The 21748-nt window shown below is 33.7% G+C and overlaps 1 protein-coding gene across 1 annotated transcript in view; it reads left to right on the top strand.

Annotated features, from left to right (window-relative positions):
• The window catches only part of LOC140749241 (voltage-dependent calcium channel subunit alpha-2/delta-3), a 35704-nt gene that overhangs the window by 6158 nt on the left and 7798 nt on the right, over nt 1-21748 (top strand). The window contains exons 11-18 of the mRNA XM_073082285.1: nt 836-862; nt 1245-1325; nt 2270-2344; nt 2625-2732; nt 4495-4754; nt 5362-5519; nt 12382-12519; nt 14373-14566. Of these exons, the coding sequence (XP_072938386.1) occupies nt 836-862; nt 1245-1325; nt 2270-2344; nt 2625-2732; nt 4495-4754; nt 5362-5519; nt 12382-12519; nt 14373-14566 (1041 nt within the window). The remainder of the gene's footprint in view (nt 1-835; nt 863-1244; nt 1326-2269; nt 2345-2624; nt 2733-4494; nt 4755-5361; nt 5520-12381; nt 12520-14372; nt 14567-21748) is intronic.

Genomic DNA, 21748 nt, shown 5'->3' with positions numbered 1-21748 from the left:
CAGATTTAGCTATTACTCTGATACTATCTACCAAATTTCAAGAATGTGGTCGTTTAGTGTACAAAAACTTTAGATAGTTCATGAATTATTTGAAATTAATTTCTTTGACTCTACATTATATGTATATAGGACGATTGCTTTAATTCCACTTTCTTATTTAAATCCGGCATAATGTGTTTTATTTTTATAGTATGTAAGGCACATATACAGAATGATTTGCAGCATAAACGTCCTGAGGGATAACCTGACACCTATGATTCACCTAAAGCAGGGTTTCTCAAATTTTTAACTTAAACTTCTAATCAACCGCAAAATCCTTTGAAAGGCTATAAATATTAAGTTGATACAAGGTTGATACAAATAAAGTGTTATGAGAAAAAATCAATTTACATAGTTACAAATACCAATAGATTATTATTTGCATAGCAATTAGCATGATTGATGGACCTATTTCTTATCGCAAATTGAGCGGATTCGCAAATTAAAACCTTTTTAGGTTTTAATTTGGTTAGCTAAATAGCCGCCATTACACAAATTTTATCCCATACCCCTTAGGATTAACTGGCGTACTCAACTTTGAGAAACCCTGACATCAATTAAGATCATAATTAGGGTTGGGCACGAGATGCGCAAAAGCTGCATCACCTTCATTTTCTATTAATAATATACGAAAGCCCGCATCACGTGAGCAAGGCACGGTGGAATGCTAGTATCTAAATATTGCAAAATAAATTAGTTGTTATCGCTAAAGGAATCACCGCTTCCACGTAATAAATCGCTTTATCGATTAATATTTTATTTACTTGCCTCTTATCGGTTAATAATATGATTTCAGGAAAAACAAAGGAATTCAACCAGAACGGTAATAAAACATTTAAATTATTCATTTTATACGTGTACTTAATTATACATATTTTATGTGCAAATTATTTATAAGACAACCATAAGATTAATTTTATAGGATGTTGTGATTATTAGTATTAAAAATAAATACTAAATATAATAATATTTTGGTCTTTTGAGTGTACGCATTGGATTAATATTAATTAATTAAAGTTTCCAATATTATCTTGACATCTAATAGCCAGGCCTATAAAATTATACATTGAATTTGTAAGCTTTTCCTTGAGATTTTAAAACAAGTGGTTAGTAGGTAACTAAAATTCATACCACGACTACCGTCTTTACTGGACTTTCCTGCAACTAAAATAAGCCGACTTACTTTAACATTAATTTTCTTTCAGTATCCAGTAAACAGACTGCTCGGTGTCGCAGGAGTCGACATACCTATCGACCACCTAAAGTTAATATTTCCTTATTTCCGGGTAAGAATTAAAGTCAAAATACTTAGGTAAAACATTTTATCATTTAATTTTTTTTTTCTTCTCGAGGGGGAAACCTTCAAAAGGTACCCGGTGAGGTGAGCGACACGGGGTTATGTGGGCTATTCTGGTTTATCATTTAAATTATGACCAAATTAACCCTGCTACTGCAACTATGCCGGGTTCTATTCCCGACAAAATATATATTTCTGTGGCAAATGTTTACCTACATATTCGTAATTTGGATGATTGAGAACAAAAAGAAAATACCACAATTCAAGGAGGATAATAATAATGGAAGAGACGAGCAAATATTTTAAGAAGAATTTGTGTGACTCCAAATAGGTATGTTTCTATTGTATTAAACGCTTAGTGACGTTAAAATCAAGGTAAAATGATATAATAATGTCCAAACAGTCATTTTATATTTTGACAACTGTAATAGTATCAAATGTTAAAAAAATATTATAATACTTAGTGTTGCCTGAAATTGACTAATATTTGAGATTATATAATACAGAGAGAATGTTTTTCTTGTGCTAAGGAATACAAACGCGAAAATAAAAACTGTTTTTATCTAATAACTGACTATTAGACTGATAAATTACAGATAATGATATTAAGACGTCAAACTTAATATTGCAAACCGATAAAAAATCTGTTTTCCAAGAATGTTTCACAATTAATAAGACAAAACAAGTCGAATATTGCAAAACTGTTTATGAATATTTTATTATACCTAGATAAAATAACTTACTTTACGTATTAAAAATATATAGAGGGTAGATCTATAACATTAAGCAAGCTGGGTATCCCACTAATGTGGTATCCACTGTGACCACTGCATTTAAACTATTCGGCTTTTCTACTAATTACAGACTCTATCTGACATCTATCGGTACAGTTGTCAATTACTTAAATTTATAGCTTATTCAATAAATTTGCAGCTAGGTCCTGGAGGATCGCTATTCCTCGTGGACCACCGCGGCAATATCGTATTCCACGATAACACCAAACCAGTTGTAAGTTTTAGGTTTTTATAACTTAATTGTTAGAATAGTAAAGTCTCCTTGTCGTAAGCTAGATTCACTGATGCAGCTTTCCAAATTAGATGTAGGAAAATGAAGAAGAGATGAGGACTAATTGATAGCTTGTGTTTTTATAAAGCAAAACAAAGGTCCATCTAACACTGCTACCTTTAAAGTCGTATAACAAACGGATCTACTTTGGAAACGAAAAAGCATATTACTCTGGATTTAATTTATTTCACTATTCACTACATTTATAGTTTATAATTGACAGTTCAATGGAGATATTCTGAAGCCTGGATACCGTACGGTTGATTTCTTGGACTTGGAACAACCAGCTGGCGAACACACACCCCGGCACTTCCCTCGGGAATGGCTGGATGTAAGTTTTCTTGTAATATAAAAGCAGCTATCGAGTGTGCAGTCCACCAGAGTTTTGTATATTTCGCGTGCTTAAAGGTAAAAGGGCCTATAGCTAAGGGTTAATAGGGATTTATGCTGAAAGGGCACATATTTTTTTTTTTTTTGCCATTCGGTTTGAAATTATCTGAAACGTAAAATTTTTTTACGTTTCAGATAATTTCAAACCGAACTAAAAAATTTTTACGTTTCAGATAATTTCAAACCGAATGGCAAAAAAAAATCCCTATTAACCCTTAGCTATAGGCCCTTTTACCTTTAAGCACGCGATTTGTCTCTCCCGTACTACACACCTAAAAGCTCATTATTTCACACTTATGTTTGAGATTCGACCTCACTCTGAGAGTAGTCAAGTGGTGAGGAACTAGAAGTATGTAAATGTAAATTACTTATGTTTTCGTAACGGACATATACGAACGGACACTTTATTGTCGTAACTTGTACATAAAATATTTTCTCCTTAGTATACAGTTTGAAGTAAGTACCTATATAAACACCGTTAAAATGCATTATTCAATTACGTCTATCGAGATATTAAATTAAATCAATAAATTTATTTTAATACAAAATCTTTCCCATATCGGTAATTTTCGTGTATCTATAAAATCACGTGTATCGTATCGGCTAATATCCGCGTGCAGATATGACACAACTTTAATTAATAAGTAAGGTAATATGAACCTTATAATTAAAGTAATTAAATTTTTCAGATATAAAACCGTTTAAAAATAACAACTATCAGCTTATCTCGAATTCGCTATCAAATCACTGCTTTCGTAGAATTGAATTGTTGTCAGCAATAATTCATTATAATCCAATAATTAATTGAAGATATTAATTAAAGCGGTAAGGAATAAGAGATACCTACGCGTCATTTCGTCATATTCGCTCAAAATATTTAACAGTATCTATATATTATGTATATCTACACTTTATTTAAATTCTACACTATAACTACTAATATAATTAAAATACTTCCTACTAAATAATTAATTAAATTAAAAGAGTTAATATCATAGTCAATCCCGACAGCCAAGTTTATATTGACTATATTATACAAACGCTTATACAAACATGTCAAATAGAGCATGACGTACGAATTTATAAGTTTTGTTTCATCAATTAATATACACTTTACAATATAAAATTACATATAAAATTATAAATAATACAATACAATATAAAATTAATGAATGATTGTTCTTTAACTGTGACTAATCTTGTAAATTAATATAATAATGAATTGTAAGTCATTAAAAATTGCATGCCTTGACAGGTGGAATTTGGCGAACCTATTCTATTACCGTCGATCAATTGTACCTACCCATTTTCAGGCAATAAATGATTTGAATTTGCATGCAACTAAAAAATCGGGGCGTGCCTCAAACAATATGATAAGAAATTATACCTTACACATATATACAATAGCATATTCCAAACTAGTCAGAAGCTATTACGTACATGAATTTTAAAAAATATTTAGTTAGAATTAGAAAAATGTTTTAGAATAAGAAAAATCGTAAGTTATGGGTAAAACAAGGCATTTAAAATGTCTTGTGTTTCGTCGTAGACAAACATGAATTTACCACATGCAGAGGCTAGAATGACGAATATGAACATTTAAAATAAGGTGGGCTGCATGTCGCATACTACTACAAAAAATTTGATAAATTCAATAGGTACTGATTTGATACTGATAACTAACGCAAAACATTAATTTTCAGTTCCGTAAATTAGTCGTAATCGACCAAACGGCGGGGAATAAAACGATGTATAGCAAGAACATCTTCGAAGGTGGTATGCGAGCTACGCTGGAGATGAGGGAGTACTACTGGAGGAGGGTGCTCGACCACTACACGGTGGTGGTGGTGTTACCCACATACAACACGAGGCATGCCGTGCCTGATGCTGTTTTTACCAAGGAATTGGCAGATGCTGCTTATGCTTCGCTGTCCAAAACCGACTTCTCCATCAACCCCGATTGGTAGAGTTATGCTTTTCACAAAACAAAACTTATTTAACGTAAAAAATATGTTGTAATATGTATCTCGTAGCATCGTACTATTTTGATTAAATTTTCTTGTTTGAAACATGACTTGATATAGAGTTATTAGGAATTATTAAGAAAAATCGTTCAACTGTTTAAAAAACATCAGTTCTTTTCTAGAGTTGGAGCAACGATGAGATTTTATGAAAGCAAAACACAACCTAACATTTTTATCTATTTATAGAGATACAGATAGTATCTCTTTCTTTTCTTTCTTTCCCTTTTTTAATAAGATTGGAACAACAAATGATTTTGCATTCCACTTACACTGCAAGTGGGCACTGCCGCCCAGTGAACATCTGGAATTGGAATCTCCATTTGGAAGACGTCGTACCTGAAGCCGATCAGATCATGAACAGATGCGTTGCCTGAGAACTAAGATAATCGCCCCATATATAGTTCAACAAACATTCATGCTCTTCCACCGAAACGCAGAACTCCTCCACGCTAGAAATGGGTGTTATGGTACCACCATAGTCGAACCATTTTGACTCTACCAATTTTTCAAAATCTCATCTTCATATCATAGAGATGTTTTTATAAGGTTGTATTGCCGCCACGTGGAGCCTCACTTCGACACCCCAGAGGAGGAAGTGTTGCACTTCATCAAACGCCGCCGAGACGAGCCTAACTTCGCGATGCAAAAGTTGAAACATCTTTTCTCTCCTATCCCGCCTACGTTACTAGAAAAAACTTACCAATGTAAGTATTATATAGTTTTTTATGATAATAGAAGTACATTACACCTATTTAGAAATAATTTAAGAAAGAAATTCAACTTTCTTTATTTAATATGTGGAATAATAAATATATAAATGGATAGTAAGGTACAAATTGATGTTTTAATGTTAAAATTATTTGTTTAAACATATAAGTATCTCTGAATTATAAAACAGTAGGTAAAGTTAATATGTAAATCAAAACAAATGTCCGAATGTCTTTTTCGTTTTGTCTTTTTATTACTTATCGTTTAGTACTTAAATCTTTTAATGAGAATTTTTGAAGTTACAATCTTACAAATTAAATAAATTTAAGTATATCCAATTATATTATTTGTAATCAGTCTATTAATATCTAGTGTATCTTATCTGTTACAAAAACATCTAAATGCGCATTGCTTTAAAAATGAAAATAACTTGATGGCTACGAATTGTAATAATAATTTGCATGCGGATTTTTCAGTAATGCGGATTTTTTATTGGTTCAGAAGTACGTTAAGAGAAACAACTGGCGTGCCAGCTATACCACCAGCATCTGTAACCAACTTTAACCTACTCTTAACTCAATAGGAGAACTAAATGAAGTCCATTATGCATTGTTGAAATGTAGTTATAGCTTAATGTTGACGCAGAAGCGCAGACATTGCTGATATGGGGAATAAATTATATGGTTTTACTCCACTCCAACCGCAGTATTGTACCGTCTCAGAGTAAAAAATACTATAGAGCGCATTATGACACGGCCTTAGTGCAAATACATATAGCTATACATTAGTAGAGATCACGTAAGAAATTCCGCCGTCGTTACAATTTAGTGTTTCTTGTAATTATTACAGCATCTTACTACACATTTCGTCATAATTTCGACATTTACTTGTAAGGTCACACTTATTATTATTACATACTGCTTTAGTTCAACATTATAAAAATAAATAAAATTAAAATTAGTTTAAAACCTTTCACTCGAAAAATAATGCTGGCCATGTTATCGTCGTTAATAAGAAGCTTGGATATTAACGATATCATATTTTTATAACGTTACATTAAAGTAATAAGTGACTCATTTGATACTACAGTTTAAAAACAGATGCGGGTAGGTGAAGTGGGGACGACACCTTGGCGGCGCTCGAATTAACAGAGAGCGACATTCTGGTCGGAGACTTCATTAGGAGCAGTCGAATAACGGAGATACTTGTGTAGTTATAATACTTCTAATCACTAGTGTGAACTTACTTACGTATAATTGTTATATCGTTACTCTGTACCGTTTATGAGACTATATTATTACATGACTTCAAGACCTTCAAGATGAGTTTGATTTCATCAGAAGTGTACAAGAACCAGCTCACAATCATGGACGGCGATTCGTAAGTACGAACATACTTGACACAGGAATAAAAACCGTGAGTTAAAACATTATTTTGTCAATGTGAATTCATCTTGGTAGAATAAGTAAAAATGGGGGTAGATAAATGTCGTTGATGTAAGTGCAAACTCATTTGAATTAAGAAAATGGATAGATTGAGACTAGTAATTCAATGAAATGTTAATACCCTCTGAAAATGATATACTTAAATTTTGTGAACAAACTTTACTCTTATCAAATTACTTGTTAACATTGTAAACTGAGGTGTTTACTTCAAAATAAGTGCATTTTCTGTGAAGAAGTGTCTAAAAGTAATTTTGCAAGGCAGTTCTTGTGGTAAATCTGTCCATTTGGTTAAAGTCTGTGGTGTAAAAAGTAAATCCTAATTGTTCTAAAGTTACACCTACTTTGAAATATATAGAAATACACGTACTTATGAAAATATTTTAAGGATCTTTAACCTTAAATGTCAGGCTTTATAGATATGGGAACCTAATGGTTGTTAATATAGGCTAATGTACGCCAGAAATTGCATACAGGTTAGATTTGAATTTATTTTTGATAACTTTTAATGTTTCAAACTGGGTTTACGTATATGCGTTTGTTATTATTGTATGAAAGGGACTATGCGGTAGCAACAAAGACGCAGTTACAGAGTACAGTATACCTACTTGATATAAGTGACACGTTTATTAAGTTGCAAAATTTTGATTATTCATAATTGTACAGAAATGAAAAATATCTACGTGGTACATATTTAACTGACTGCAAATAAGTATCACGACCACGGTATTGAGTGGCTGAGTGTACCCACGAGGGAAATGGTAAATGAGTTTAAGGTTTATTGTTTTTTTTTTGGATATTAATTGACTATATTTAAAAATAAACTTGCATTCACATCTACATTGTTCACATTTTCATTTTATAAATCAATGAAAGTTTCCTTTTGATTTCATATACTTGATACGTAATTGTTATGAAAGAAGCATACGTACGTTGCCAAATTTAGCTTTCCATCAATTCTAGGCGAACTCACGCAGTACTGGGTACTACTGTGTTTTGACTGCCATAAAGTATAAATGCACATTAGTTAGTGATCTATAAGAAAACTGAGAAACTTATGCGCAGCGGTCTTTGGAATATTATATATAAAAAAAAAACAATCTCCCATTTTACTTCTGACTGACTCACTTATACAGAATATTAAATGTCTGTTTTAAATTTAGTATGCAACGTTTCGTTTTGTATTAATATTTCTTTACATCTCGTAATTTTAAACCTTTAAATTTGAATTTGAATTTGACACATTACACGTCCTTTTGGTTTGAAAATTGGGCACTATCAAATGCTGGTAAATGAAGTTTGTACCTTAAACGTTGAGACGCTTAGACTATCGATATTATCAATTATGTGAGCCACTTACGAAATGATAAACGGGATCCACTTTGTATGGGATTGAGAATAAATTATTTTAAGGTAAATAATAATAATAATAAATTGATGCTTTTATAACTTGAGCTTAGTTCTATTTACAAGTTACAGCAATTGAGTTATTATACGTATTAAGTGAGAAACGGTCACTGCCACTGGTCAAGCCTACATAAATTTAGATAGTCTTTTGTATACCATATTTAAAATGAGTCTTGCCTGCGACTTTGTTCATGTGGATTCAGAATATAATTTGAATTGCATTTTTAAAACGAGTCTTGCCTGCGACTTTGTTCATGTGGATTCAGAGTATAATTTGAATTGCATTTTTAAAACGAGTCTTGCCTGCGACTTTGTTCATGTGGATTCAAAATAGAATTTGAATTATACAATGCCCTCTGTCAAGATCACGGAGTACGTTGGTAATTTGGAATTCTCCATTACCTGGTCATGCAATGTTTAAAAAGGGAATGTATACTTTTGACATCAACTTCGTAGTTTTGGTTTTAATGCATTTTCAAACATACAAACCGACAGACAAAAATTTTTCTTTTTCAAATATATTCGATGTAAACACGTGAATATTTCATTCTTATTATATGTATATCATAGCCAAATGAATAATAATGTAGTTTAATAATGTAATCGAATAAAAGCATAGGTACATTTCGATGGGATTTTCTTATACAATAATTTACTTTTCATATAAATTTCATACGGTTTACAATTGCGTCATGTCTAGGTTTTCTCTATAGAAACATCGAGCGTCTCCTTGAGAGTGTTGGTTGTAAATGATAGATACATATTATATTAATATAATCTATACAGATATTACGCACTAAAATATTTTTTATTACAAACTATATAAAAGTCAGGTGAAGCCGAGGCGTTTGAAATATATATAATAAATATGAATTGTTCGGTAATAAGGTGTATCATAAGATAGTTTGACTAACTGTTTGTTTGGCTGGCTGGTATAAAATCATGATCAACTTTAATAGACCTTTTTCAGGTCATAGAAATTTTAGGTTGTGATTGATAAGGAGCCACATGTTATGTAAAACAGTTATAGTTTTAAATCTGACGATCGTGATGAGACAAAATTAGAATTGGACAACATTATTAAAATCATGTCATGTCATAAGTATTTCAAAATTTTTAAATAAATCTGACCGTTCAAAGTAGGTAAAAATCGAATTCAAATATTCCGTTACATACATACAGGTCAAGTTAATAAAAGCGTGGTAAAAATAAAAGTATGTTTAAAAAAAATCTTTTATCAGTTGTAGACACAAATAAGTATAGTTAAATAATGGCCGGTTTCTGAAGTCATTTTTCTTGGTAGGTAGTTTACGAGTATGTATTCAATAAATAACACTATCCGTTTGATAACTACCTACGGAAAAAAAAAATCCGCTTCCGAGGAACTCAATGTAAGACAAGGTCTGTTTAAACTCAGTTTAGATTAACGGACCATTTTAATGTGTTTATTCTTTCCATAACATTATTTGTTTTTTTTTAAAACGACGTTTTGCGTAAAGTCTAGCAAATCTTCCTTAGTATAATGCATAACTTTTACAGTAAAATAGCCCATTTAAAACTTTTGGTGAAAAAAAAAAAAAAAAAAAAGTTAAGTAGTTAAGCTTATTACACAATTGACAAGTATGTCGCTGACGTGAACGCATGGGTCCTTTGCTTTATTAATTAAATTTTGAAATTCATGTAATAGTATGTATTATTATAACTGAATATAAATTCAATTTAATGTAATGAAATTTCTTTCTGACTTTCAAAAGTGGGTTATGGCCCTACTTTGAAAGAAATAATTTGAATTTGTGATAAATAACGTAAAAAATTGGGTTCATACAACTTATTACGTGTTATATTGTGTGAAATTCATGGTTTGTTTACCATTATTTAGTCTTTAACTTTGATATCATTCATTTCAAATATTCACGATATATTATTATTTTGATACTGCTTCATCAGTTGATAAAAGACGTACGTTGGAAAGGCAACTATTTGTATAAAATAACATTGTAATAATTAAAAGAAGTACTAAGTAGTAATATAATAATGTTATAATAGTATTTTGAGTCGCACAGATTCATTTAGTGGCCAACTATAGATCTATCTATCTATCAATATAACAGTTATTGAACAGGTTGTTGAGCATTCCGAAATGGACTAATAAGATAAACGTCGTTATTCTGATGCGTAACTTTATCGAATCAATAGTTGGAGATTTAACTATTAGACTTAGAATCCAGGCATAAGTAAAGTGGGCGGCTAGATGTTGTCATTACTGTAGGTGTAAGAAACTTTGTGGTTTGATTTTTATTTATCTGGAGTTAAGATTGATTGGTGCAGATGCTTCGGGCAGTGTGATGTTCACGGGTGTTTCTTGGTGATGCATATGGTTGGGTTGACCCAAGGCATCGAGTACCTTGAAGACATTAAGTGAATATTGCATTTTTGGAGTAAATTTGAGTTGAGCACTGGCCGAATGTTATCGTAAACAAGGTACAAAAACTGCGGTGATACATGACTAGAGTGATCCTATATGAACATCACCTAGTTATAACCGTGTTTTTTATTATTTAACAATGGTCTAATGCATTCGCTTCAATACCTGTCGCGCATATGACATTTATGTAAAGAGTCCTTATGAACTATGCCTGCAACAGAAATCCGTGGTGAACACTGTTGGGGCAGATTTATAACCTAGGTAATACACAACTAGTGTGATTCTATATGAACATCACCTAGTTTAAGCCTTGGTTCGGATCAACAGTTCGGGCCTTTTACATGCGAGTCGGTATTGCAAGAAAATGCGTATAGTTTAAGCCATGTTTTTGATAAACAGTTCGGGCCTCTTACGTGCGAGTCGGTATTACAAGAAAATGTGTAACTCTTCTGGACTTGGCATTAAACAACTGGTTTTCTTTTGCAGCTCTTGCATCAGACCATACACGATCGAGGACGAACGTGTGAGCAGGACGGCCGAATGTTATCGTCGTTAATAAGAAGCTTGGATATTAACGATATCATATTTTTATAACGTTACATTAAAGTAATAAGTGACTCATTTGATACTACAGTTTAAAAACAGATGCGGGTAGGTGAAGTGGGGACGACACCTTGGCGGCGCTCGAATTAACAGAGAGCGACATTCTGGTCGGAGACTTCATTAGGAGCAGTCGAATAACGGAGATACTTGTGTAGTTATAATACTTCTAATCACTAGTGTGAACTTACTTACGTATAATTGTTATATCGTTACTCTGTACCGTTTATGAGACTATATTATTACATGACTTCAAGACCTTCAAGATGAGTTTGATTTCAGCCACAAATTTAATTGGCTGTAACGCTATATTCGTGATTTTAAAAAAACATATATACGGTCGAATTGAGAAACCTCCTCCTTTTTTGAAGTCGGTTAAAAAACAAAAGGGCAGGGTATTATGGCGGGAAAAGCAGATGTCAAGGACGATGTTTGTGGAGGTCTTGGAATTAATTAAATATAACTAGCTGGATTCAAGTCTTTAATTGGAGATACCCCCAACATACTGAAAACTGCAACATTAACCAAAACTGAGCACTCGGCTTGATATTCTTATCGACTCGGCTTATAACGAAGACTTTTGGCTGCCCATAGCAATGTTCTGACGTATACTACTCTACGTCTACTGTTCATACTCGAATATGGCGCACTCTTTTAAAAACTTTGACGTACAACCATAGATTAGTAAATATTACTCACTCCTAACAAGAAAATGTACCCAGTTTTAAGAATTGAAATAGTTGCGTAAAAAAGTTTTGCCACGTCTCCGTGCTAAAGTGTCTCTAAAAAATTTGAAATAATAATTTATTTAGTATGTAAACTACGCAGTATTAGTTATTTATTCGTAAATTTTCTCTAAAAATGTTTTTAATTGTCAAGAATTAAAAAAAGAACTTACTAATAAGCCGTTTGTGGCTTCATTCAATTTCAAGGCGGCGAAGTATCTTTACTAATCTATGGGTACAACATACTGATAAATTTTAGGTAACGAGGAGTTGATGGCTCGGCTTAGCAAGGAAGCGGTAGCAACAGATCAGTGGGCGCAAGAGCACGCAGAACAGGGGACCGACCGGGATTGCTCTACGTGTGAACTGGGATCCACTACGGCCTTCTTTGCATCGGGTAGGTACTAATTGCTACTTTGTATTTCTTTAAAGGAAACTTACCGAATTAATTATTGGTAATCAATTATTTCTTTATAGCACGGTCAAGTTAGACATAAAAATAGTGGTCAGATAGGTAAAATTCCGGGAAAGCCAATTTTTTGTAGAGACCTTGGGTTTACCATTACAAATAAAGTGTCAAAAGTCCCCATCGATCAGAAGTGTGCGTCGGCAGTTATTCGAAGTCAAATGTAAAAATTTTAGGTTCTTTGAATTTTTCCCGAAAACGGTAAGTTTTATCGAAAAAGTACCTAGGACCAAGTTGTAGCTCTTAAGATTCTCTACAAAATAGTCCTTTTTTTTCTCTAAAACCTTTATTCAGATATTGCGCTTGTAAGAATTACGAGTACGTTTTACACAATATGCACATATTTCCACACCACCTGTGAAATAGGATACTCAGCGCGTTTTTTTAACGTGGTTTCCCTGGGAGGACTATTTCACGAACCTTTATGATATTATTTCCAGCAAATTACGTGTGATACGTGATTCGACGATCTCAGGTATTGTAGCACTTGGTTAGCAGTCGTTAAACCTTGTTAGAGGCCTTATGGATAATGGATAAAACATTTGACATGGTTCGGCCACTAATCCGTACGTCTTTCCACGAAACCGTATAGCAGAATAGCGTAGTATAATACGGTCCAGGCCTCCCCCAGTTGCAAGAAGTGGGCAATGCCTAGAAGAGTTAGAAAGGTTGAAGACATAGAATTCATAGTGTTTTGAAAATTTCTCAAGTTCCCGGGAATTCCCGGGAAAATGTGGTCGGGAAATCCCGTGGGTCGGGAAAAAAATATGCCGGGGAAACAGAAACCCTAGTCACGAGTGATCATAGATCACCACCCAAATCCCAACCAATCCTAATTTTGTTTACTAATTCACACAACGTGCGGAAGCATGCTTCCAATTTTTTTTATACAAACAAATGAGCACGCTCGCTTTATACAAACAAATGAGTCCACCTGGTGGTAAGTGGTCACTGCCTACAATACATACGTACTACAGTAGAACCCGCTTAAGACGATCACGCTTAATACTATTTCTCGCATAATACGCCATTTTACGCTAGTCCCTGCACTTTGAGACATGTTTTCATACATTTTTTAACGCTTAATACGCTTCGACATCTCGTTTAATACGCCTAATTCGTAACTGGCTGAAGGAACACTCGAATGCCGAACGTAAGCCAACCCTCCCGCGCATTCCAAATTCGTCAAACAAATTACAACCGATGGATCAGGGAATCATAAAGATCCTTAAGCAAGGTTAGAGGACAAGACTTATCGTTATCTTCAATAAGTGGAACACCCTGATAACAAACGACCCTTGACCGTGCATGATGCGATTTTAAACATTGCCGCGGCTTGGAAACCAATAGGCTTGAAACCATTCAAAATTGTTTCAAGAAAGCAGGTTTCAGGAATAACGGGGTTGACGTCGTGGTGGAATGAGAAGAACAACCCGTGATATTGCAGGGTTTTCCTGAATATTCTTCCGTTGATGACAACGTCGCACCCTACGAAATACAATCTTTTGAAGATCTTATAGTTTTGCCTTATCCCGCTTAATACGTTTTCTCGTTTAAGACGCGTTTTTGGTTGGGTCCCAATGAAATCGTCTTAAACGGGTTTTACTGTACTTAATATGTTCTTTAAGTTCTGGACGTACGTGCTCTACGAAGCTTTATTCTATACTCGTATGAAATTTTGCGACTTTATTAGTCCATCAAATTCCCAGCCATTTCTAACGTTGCTTTTCAATCTATGAGGGGTTAAATAACCCTTCAATGTCGTAACTTTGTATGTCGTGCAGAGAGCGGCTTAACCCGTTGGCAGCACTACCCGGCGACGAGCGCGCACGCGGAGCCGCCGGCGGGCTCGGCGTGGTCGCGCGGGCCCGCCGAGCCGTGGTTCCGCCGCGCCGCCGCCGCGCCCGCCGCGCTGCTCGTGCACGCGCCCGTCGCGCCGCTGCGCACCATGCGGAACAGCGACGCCGCGCCGCCGCCGGTGACGTCACGCTATGTTATATCATACGACACGACAGGGTACGGTACTGTAGGTAACACGGTACAGACAGCGCCGCCGCCGCGCCCGCCGCGCTGCTCGTGCACGCGCCCGTCGCGCCGCTGCGCACCATGCGGAACAGCGACGCCGCACCGCCGCCGGTGACGTCACGCTATGTTATATCATACGACACGACAGGGTACGGTACTGTAGGTACGACATGGCTACTGACAGTGACGCCGCGCCACCGCCCGTGACGTCACATTATATGTTATGATACGACAGGGTACGACACCATAGATACGACATGGCGAATGACAGCAACGCCGCGTCGCCACCGGTAATATGATTCGATACGAGGGTACGATACTATAGGTACGACAGGGTATGATTCAATAAAATACGTCAAGATAGAATGATACGATACAATACGGCACGAGTGACATTATGTAGTACCACACCATATGATAGAGCACGATAAACCGCGATACAGTATGAAATCAAACTCATCTTGTAGGTCTTGAAGTCATGTAATAATATAGTCACATAAACGGTACAGAGTAACGATATAACAATTATACGTAAGTAAGTTCACACTAGTGATTAGAAGTATTATAACTACACAAGTATCTCCGTTATTCGACTGCTCTTGCTGAAGTCTCCGACCAGAATGTCGCTCTCTGTTAATTCGAGCGCCGCCAAGGTGTCGTCCCCACTTCACCTACCCGCATCTGTTTTTAAACTGTAGTATCAAATGAGTCACTTATTACTTTAATGTAACGTTATAAAAATGTGATATCGTTAATATCCAAGCTTCTTATTAACGACGATAACATTCGGCCGTCCTGCTCACACGTTCGTCCTCGATCGTGTATGGTCTGATGCAAGAGCTGCAAAAGAAAACCAGTTGTTTAATGCCTAAGTCCAGAAGAGTTACACATTTTCTTGTAATACCGACTCGCACGTAAGAGGCCCGAACTGTTTATCAAAAACATGGCTTAAACTCTACGCATTTTCTTGCAATACCGACTCGCATGTAAAAAGCCCGAACTGTTGATCCGAACCAAGGCTTAAACTAGGTGATGTTCATATAGAATCACACTAGTTGTGTATTACCTAGGTTATAAATCTGCCCCAACAGTGTTCACCACGGATTTCTGTTGCAGGCATAGTTCATAAGGACTCTTTACATAAATGTCATATGCGCGACAGGTATTGAAGCGAATGCATTAGACCATTGTTAAATAATAAAACACACGGTTTAAACTAGGTGATGTTCATATAGGATCACTCTAGTCATGTATCACCGCAGTTTTTATACCTTGTTTACGATAACATTCGGCCAGTGCTCAACTCAAATTTACTCTAAAAATGCAATATTCACTCAATGTAATACATCCACCCAACATACATACATACACCCAACCATATGCATCACCAAGAGACACCCGCGAACATTACACTGCTCGAGGCATCTGCACTAATCCATCTTAACTACAGATAAATAAAAATCAAACTAAAAAAAGTTTCCTACACCTACAGTAATGACAACATCTAGCTGCCCACTTTACTTATGTCTGGATTCTAAGTCCAATAGTTAAATCTCCAACAACTATTGATTCGATAAAGTTACGCATCAGAATAACGACGTTTATCTTATTAGTCCATTTCGGAATGCTCAACAACCTGTTCAATAACTGTTATACTGATAGATAGATAGATCTATAGTTGGCCACTAAATGAATCTGTGCGACTCAAAATACTATTATAAAATTATTTTATTACTACTTAGTACTTCTTTTAATTATTACAATGTTATTTTATACAAATAGTTGCCTTTCCAATGTACGTCTTTTATCAACTGATGAAGCAGTATCAAAATAATAATATATCGTGAATATTTGAAATGAATGATATCAAAGTTAAAGACTAAATAATGGTAAACTAACCATGAATTTCACACAATATAACACGTATAAGTTGTATGAACCCAATTTTTTTACGTTATTTATCACAAATTCAAATTATTTCTTTCAAAGTAGGGCCACATAACCCACTTTTGAAAGTCAGAAAGAAATTTCATTACATTAAATTGAATTTATATTCAGTTATAATAATACATACTATTACATGAATTTCAAAATTTAATTAACAAAGCAAAGGACCCATGCGTTCACGTCAGCGACATACTTGTCAATTGTGTATGGCTTAACTACTTAACTTTTTTTTTTTTTTTTTATTTCACCAAAAGTTTTAAATTAAGATTCCCATAAGGAAGTTATAGTTTGGGCTATTTTACTGTAAAAGTTATGCATTATACTAAGGAAGATTTGCTAGACTTTACGCAAACGTCGTTTTTAAAAAAAAATCAAATAATGTTATGGAAAGAATAAACACATTAAAATGGTCCGTTAATCTAAACGGAGTTTAAACAGACCTTGTCTTACATTGAGTTCCTCGGAAGCGGATTTTTTTTTCCGTAGGTAGTTATCAAACGGATAGTGTTATTGAATACACACTCGTAAACTACCTACCAAGAAAAATGACTTCAGAAACCGGCCATTATTTAACTATACTTATTTGTGTCTACAACTGATAAAAGATTTTTTTTTAAACACGCTTTTATTTTTGCCACGCTTTTATTAACTTGACCTGTATGTATGTAACGGAATATTTGAATTCGATTTTTACCTACTTTGAACGGTCAGATTTATTTAAAAATTTTGAAATACCTATGACATGACATGATTTTAATAATCTTGTCCGATTCTAATATTGTCTCATCACGATCGTCAGATTTAAAACTATAACTGTTTTACATAACATGTGGCTCCTTATCAATCACAACCTAAAATTTCTATGACCTGAAAAAGGTCTATTAAAGTTGATCATGATTTTATACCAGCCAGCCAAACAAACAGTTAGTCAAACTATCTTATGATACACCTTATTACCGAACAATTCATATTTATTATATATATTTCAAACGCCTCGGCTTCACCTGACTTTTATATAGTTTGTAATAAAAATTATATTAGTGCGTAATATCTATATAGATTATATTAATATAATATGTATGTATCATTTACAACCAACACTCTCAAGGAGATGCTCGATGTTTCTATAGAGAAACCTAGACATGACGCAATTGTGAACCGTATGAAATTTATATGAAAAGTAAATTATTGTATAAGAAAATCCCATCGAAATGTACCTATGCTTTTATTTGATTACATTATTATTCATTTGGCTATGATATACATATAATAAGAATGAAATCTTCACGTGTTTACATCGAATATATTTGAAAAAGAAAAATTGTCTGTCGGTTTGTATATTTGAAAATGCATTAAAACCAAAACTACGAAGTCGATGTCAAAAGTATACATTTTTTTTAAAAAACATTACATGACCAGGTAATGGACAATTCCAAATTACTAACGTACTCCGTGATCTTGACAGAGGGCATTGTATAATTCAAATTATATTTTGAATCCACATGAACAAAGTCGCAGGCAAGACTCGTTTTAAAAATGCAATTCAAATTATATTTTGAATCCACATGAACAAAGTCGCAGGCAAGACTCGTTTTAAAAATGCAATTCAAATTATATTCTGACTCCACATGAACAAAGTCGCAGGCAAGACTCATTTTAAATATGGTATACAAGAGACTATCTAAATTTATGTAGGCTTCAGTGACCGTTTCTCACTTAATACGTATAATAACTTAATTGCTGTAACTTGTAAATAGAACTAAGCTCAAGTTATAAAAGCATCAATTTATTATTATTATTATTATTATTTTACTTAAAATAATTTATTCTCAATCCCATACAAAGTGGATCCCGTTTATCATTTCGTAAATGGCTCACATAATTAATAATATCGATAGTCTAAGCGTCTCAACGTTTAAGGTACAAACTTCATTTACCAGTATTTGATAGTGCCCAATTTTCAAACCAAAAGGACGTGTAATGTGTCAAATTCAAATTGAAATTTAAAGATTTAAAATTACGAGATGTAAAGAAATATTAATACAAAACGAAACGTTGCATACTAAATTTAAAACAGACATTTAATATTATGTATAAGTGAGTCAGTCTGAAGTAGAATGGGAGATAAGAGAGATATTTTTATATATAATATTCCAAAGACCGCTGCGCATAAGTTTCTCAGTTTTCTTATAGATCATTAACTAATGTGCATTTATACTTTATGGGAGTCAAAACACAGTAGTACACAGTACTGCGTGAATTCGCCTAGAATTGATGGAAATCTAAATTTGGCAACGTACGTATGCTTCTTTCATAACAATTACGTATCAAGTATATGAAATCAAAAGGAAACTTTCATTGATTTATAAAATGAAAATGTGAACAATGTAGATGTGAATGCAAGTTTATTTTTAAATATAGTCAATTAATATCCAAAAAAAAAAAAAAACAATAAACCTTAAACTCATTTACCATTTCCCTCCTGGGTACACTCAGCCACTCAATACCGTGGTCGTGATACTTTTTTGCAGGCAGTTAAATATGTACCACGTAGATATTATACATTTCTGTACAATTATGAATAATCAAAATTTTGCAACTTAATAAACGTGTCACTTATATCAAGTAGGTATACTGTACTCTGTAACTGCGTTTGTTGCTACCGCATAGTCCCTTCCATACAATAAAAACAAACGCATATACGTAAACCCCGTTTGAAACATTAAAAGTTATCAAAAATAAATTCAAATCTAACCTGTATGCAATTTCTGGCGTACATTAGCCTATATTAACAACCATTAGGTTCCCATATCTATAAAGCCTGACATTTAAGATTAAAGATCCTTAAAATATTTTCATAAGTACGTGTATTTCTATATATTTCAAAGTAGGTGTAACTTTAGAACAATTAGGATTTACTTTTTACACCACAGAATTTAACCAAATGGACAGATTTACCACAAGAACTGCCTTGCAAAATTACTTTTAGACACTTCTTCACAGAAAATGCACTTATTTTGAAGTAAACACCTCAGTTTACAATGTTAACAAGTAATTTGATAAGAGTAAAGTTTGTTCACAAAATTTAAGTATATCATTTTCAGAGGGTATTAACATTTCATTGAATTACTAGTCTCAATCTATCCATTTTCTTAATTCAAATGAGTTTTCCCTTACATCAACGACATTTATCTACCCCCATTTTTACTTATTCTACCAAGATGAATTCACATATGACATAATAATGTTTTAACTCACGGTTTTTATTCCTGTGTCAAGTATGTTCGTACTTACGAATCGCCGTCCATGATTGTGAGCTGGTTCTTGTACACTTCTGATGAAATCAAACTCATCTTGTAGGTCTTGAAGTCATGTAATAATATAGTCACATAAACGGTACAGAGTAACGATATAACAATTATACGTAAGTAAGTTCACACTAGTGATTAGAAGTATTATAACTACACAAGTATCTCCGTTATTCGACTGCTCTTGCTGAAGTCTCCGACCAGAATGTCGCTCTCTGTTAATTCGAGCGCCGCCAAGGTGTCGTCCCCACTTCACCTACCCGCATCTGTTTTTAAACTGTAGTATCAAATGAGTCACTTATTACTTTAATGTAACGTTATAAAAATGTGATATCGTTAATATCCAAGCTTCTTATTAACGACGATAACAAGTAAATAAACTTATGTCTTTAACTCCGGAGGCCTTACCTATTTCTGCCTTATAAAAGCGTTGTTAGGCGCTGCTGTGTCTTAATTTGAAGAGTAAGGTAATGATTTCTTTATTCATACAAGGCGTTCTAATCTGGGATTAATTACAGGTGTACATAGGCGGCAATAGCTTAAATTTTTAGATTATGATCCATCCAATAGATGAATAAATTTCTTAAATCATGGTTTACAATGCTAGTGTTATTTTTTACCAAACTTGCAAATTATCTTTATAAGTATTTAGAGACGCTACGATTTTTTTTTATTTTACATCTAATTTATTAACTAATGTAATATGCGTAAATTAGATTACATGAACACTGAAATCTGATAAAAATATTAATCGGAAGATCTCTTTGTTTTTCTTAGATTTCTTTTTAATCAAAAAATCTTTACGACAATCCAAGAAAATATTCCTATTACGCATTCGATAACAATAAATTTGAATATTATTATAATAGTTTGAGTGATATAATCATCATAACGCAACAAATGTTTATTATTTTACTATTAATTGGCATGTGTTGTAGTTTCTAAATATCAGTAAAACTATCTCAGATTTAAGGTGATAATTAATTAGGCCTAATGATTTACAAGAATTTAAATGACGTTATTGTGTACGTAAAATGATTATTAAGTTGTTTATTTATGCAATGTTATGTTAGGAGTTCAATATTAAAAAAATATAGGTATTGTTTATTTATGCTAGTTAGGGCGACTAAGTAAAAAAGGAAAATTTATTTAAAGTAAACTTAAAGTACCTACGTAAATGTAACAATTGAATAATAGATCTCTGAACGTAAACTTATTCTTGGTACTTGTCAGTTGGTTAGGAATATTAGGTTTATTGTTAATATTGGTTAGGAATTGAAAAGCAGTGATAGCCCAGTGGTTAAGAAAAGCAGCCTCTCGATCGAAGGGTCCCAGGTTCAAATCCCAGGCACGCACCTCTGATTTTCAAATTTATGTGCGTATTAGAAATTAATTATCACTTGCTTAAACGGTGAAGGAAAACATCGTGAGGAAACCTGCATACCTGAGAGACTTATATAAAATAAAAATAAAAAATCTTAAAGGTATGTGAAGTCTACCAATACGCACTTGACCAGCGCGGTGGACTATGGCCTAATCCTTCTCATTCTGAGAGGAGACCCGTGCCCAGCAGTGGGACAGTAAGGGGTTGATGATGATGATGATGATGGTTAGGAATATTAGATTTATTGTAAATGTTAGGAAATTATCTTGTGTGGAATTAACTCGCTCGCTACAACCTAATAATTATTTAAGAACTTTTCGTGGTTTGACTACGGCAGTACAAGTTCAGGAATATTTCTGGTATACCTACATAGTTTTTTAGTGTGACTCTAAAGAATGTGATATGACAAATATATATGAGGCGATCGATTGCAGTTCCCAGCGGTTCTTCAGCTACACATACGAGTACTATTTAGTTATAAACGTTAACAAACGAG

Source organism: Epargyreus clarus, unplaced genomic scaffold (assembly GCF_041222505.1).
Source record: "Epargyreus clarus isolate Ecla_fem2 unplaced genomic scaffold, WU_Ecla_fem_2.2 ptg000017l, whole genome shotgun sequence".
In the NCBI taxonomy this organism is placed as follows: Eukaryota; Metazoa; Arthropoda; class Insecta; order Lepidoptera; family Hesperiidae; genus Epargyreus; species Epargyreus clarus.
Note: the sequence above shows the minus strand (reverse complement) of the source record. Positions and strands in the feature narration are given on the sequence as shown.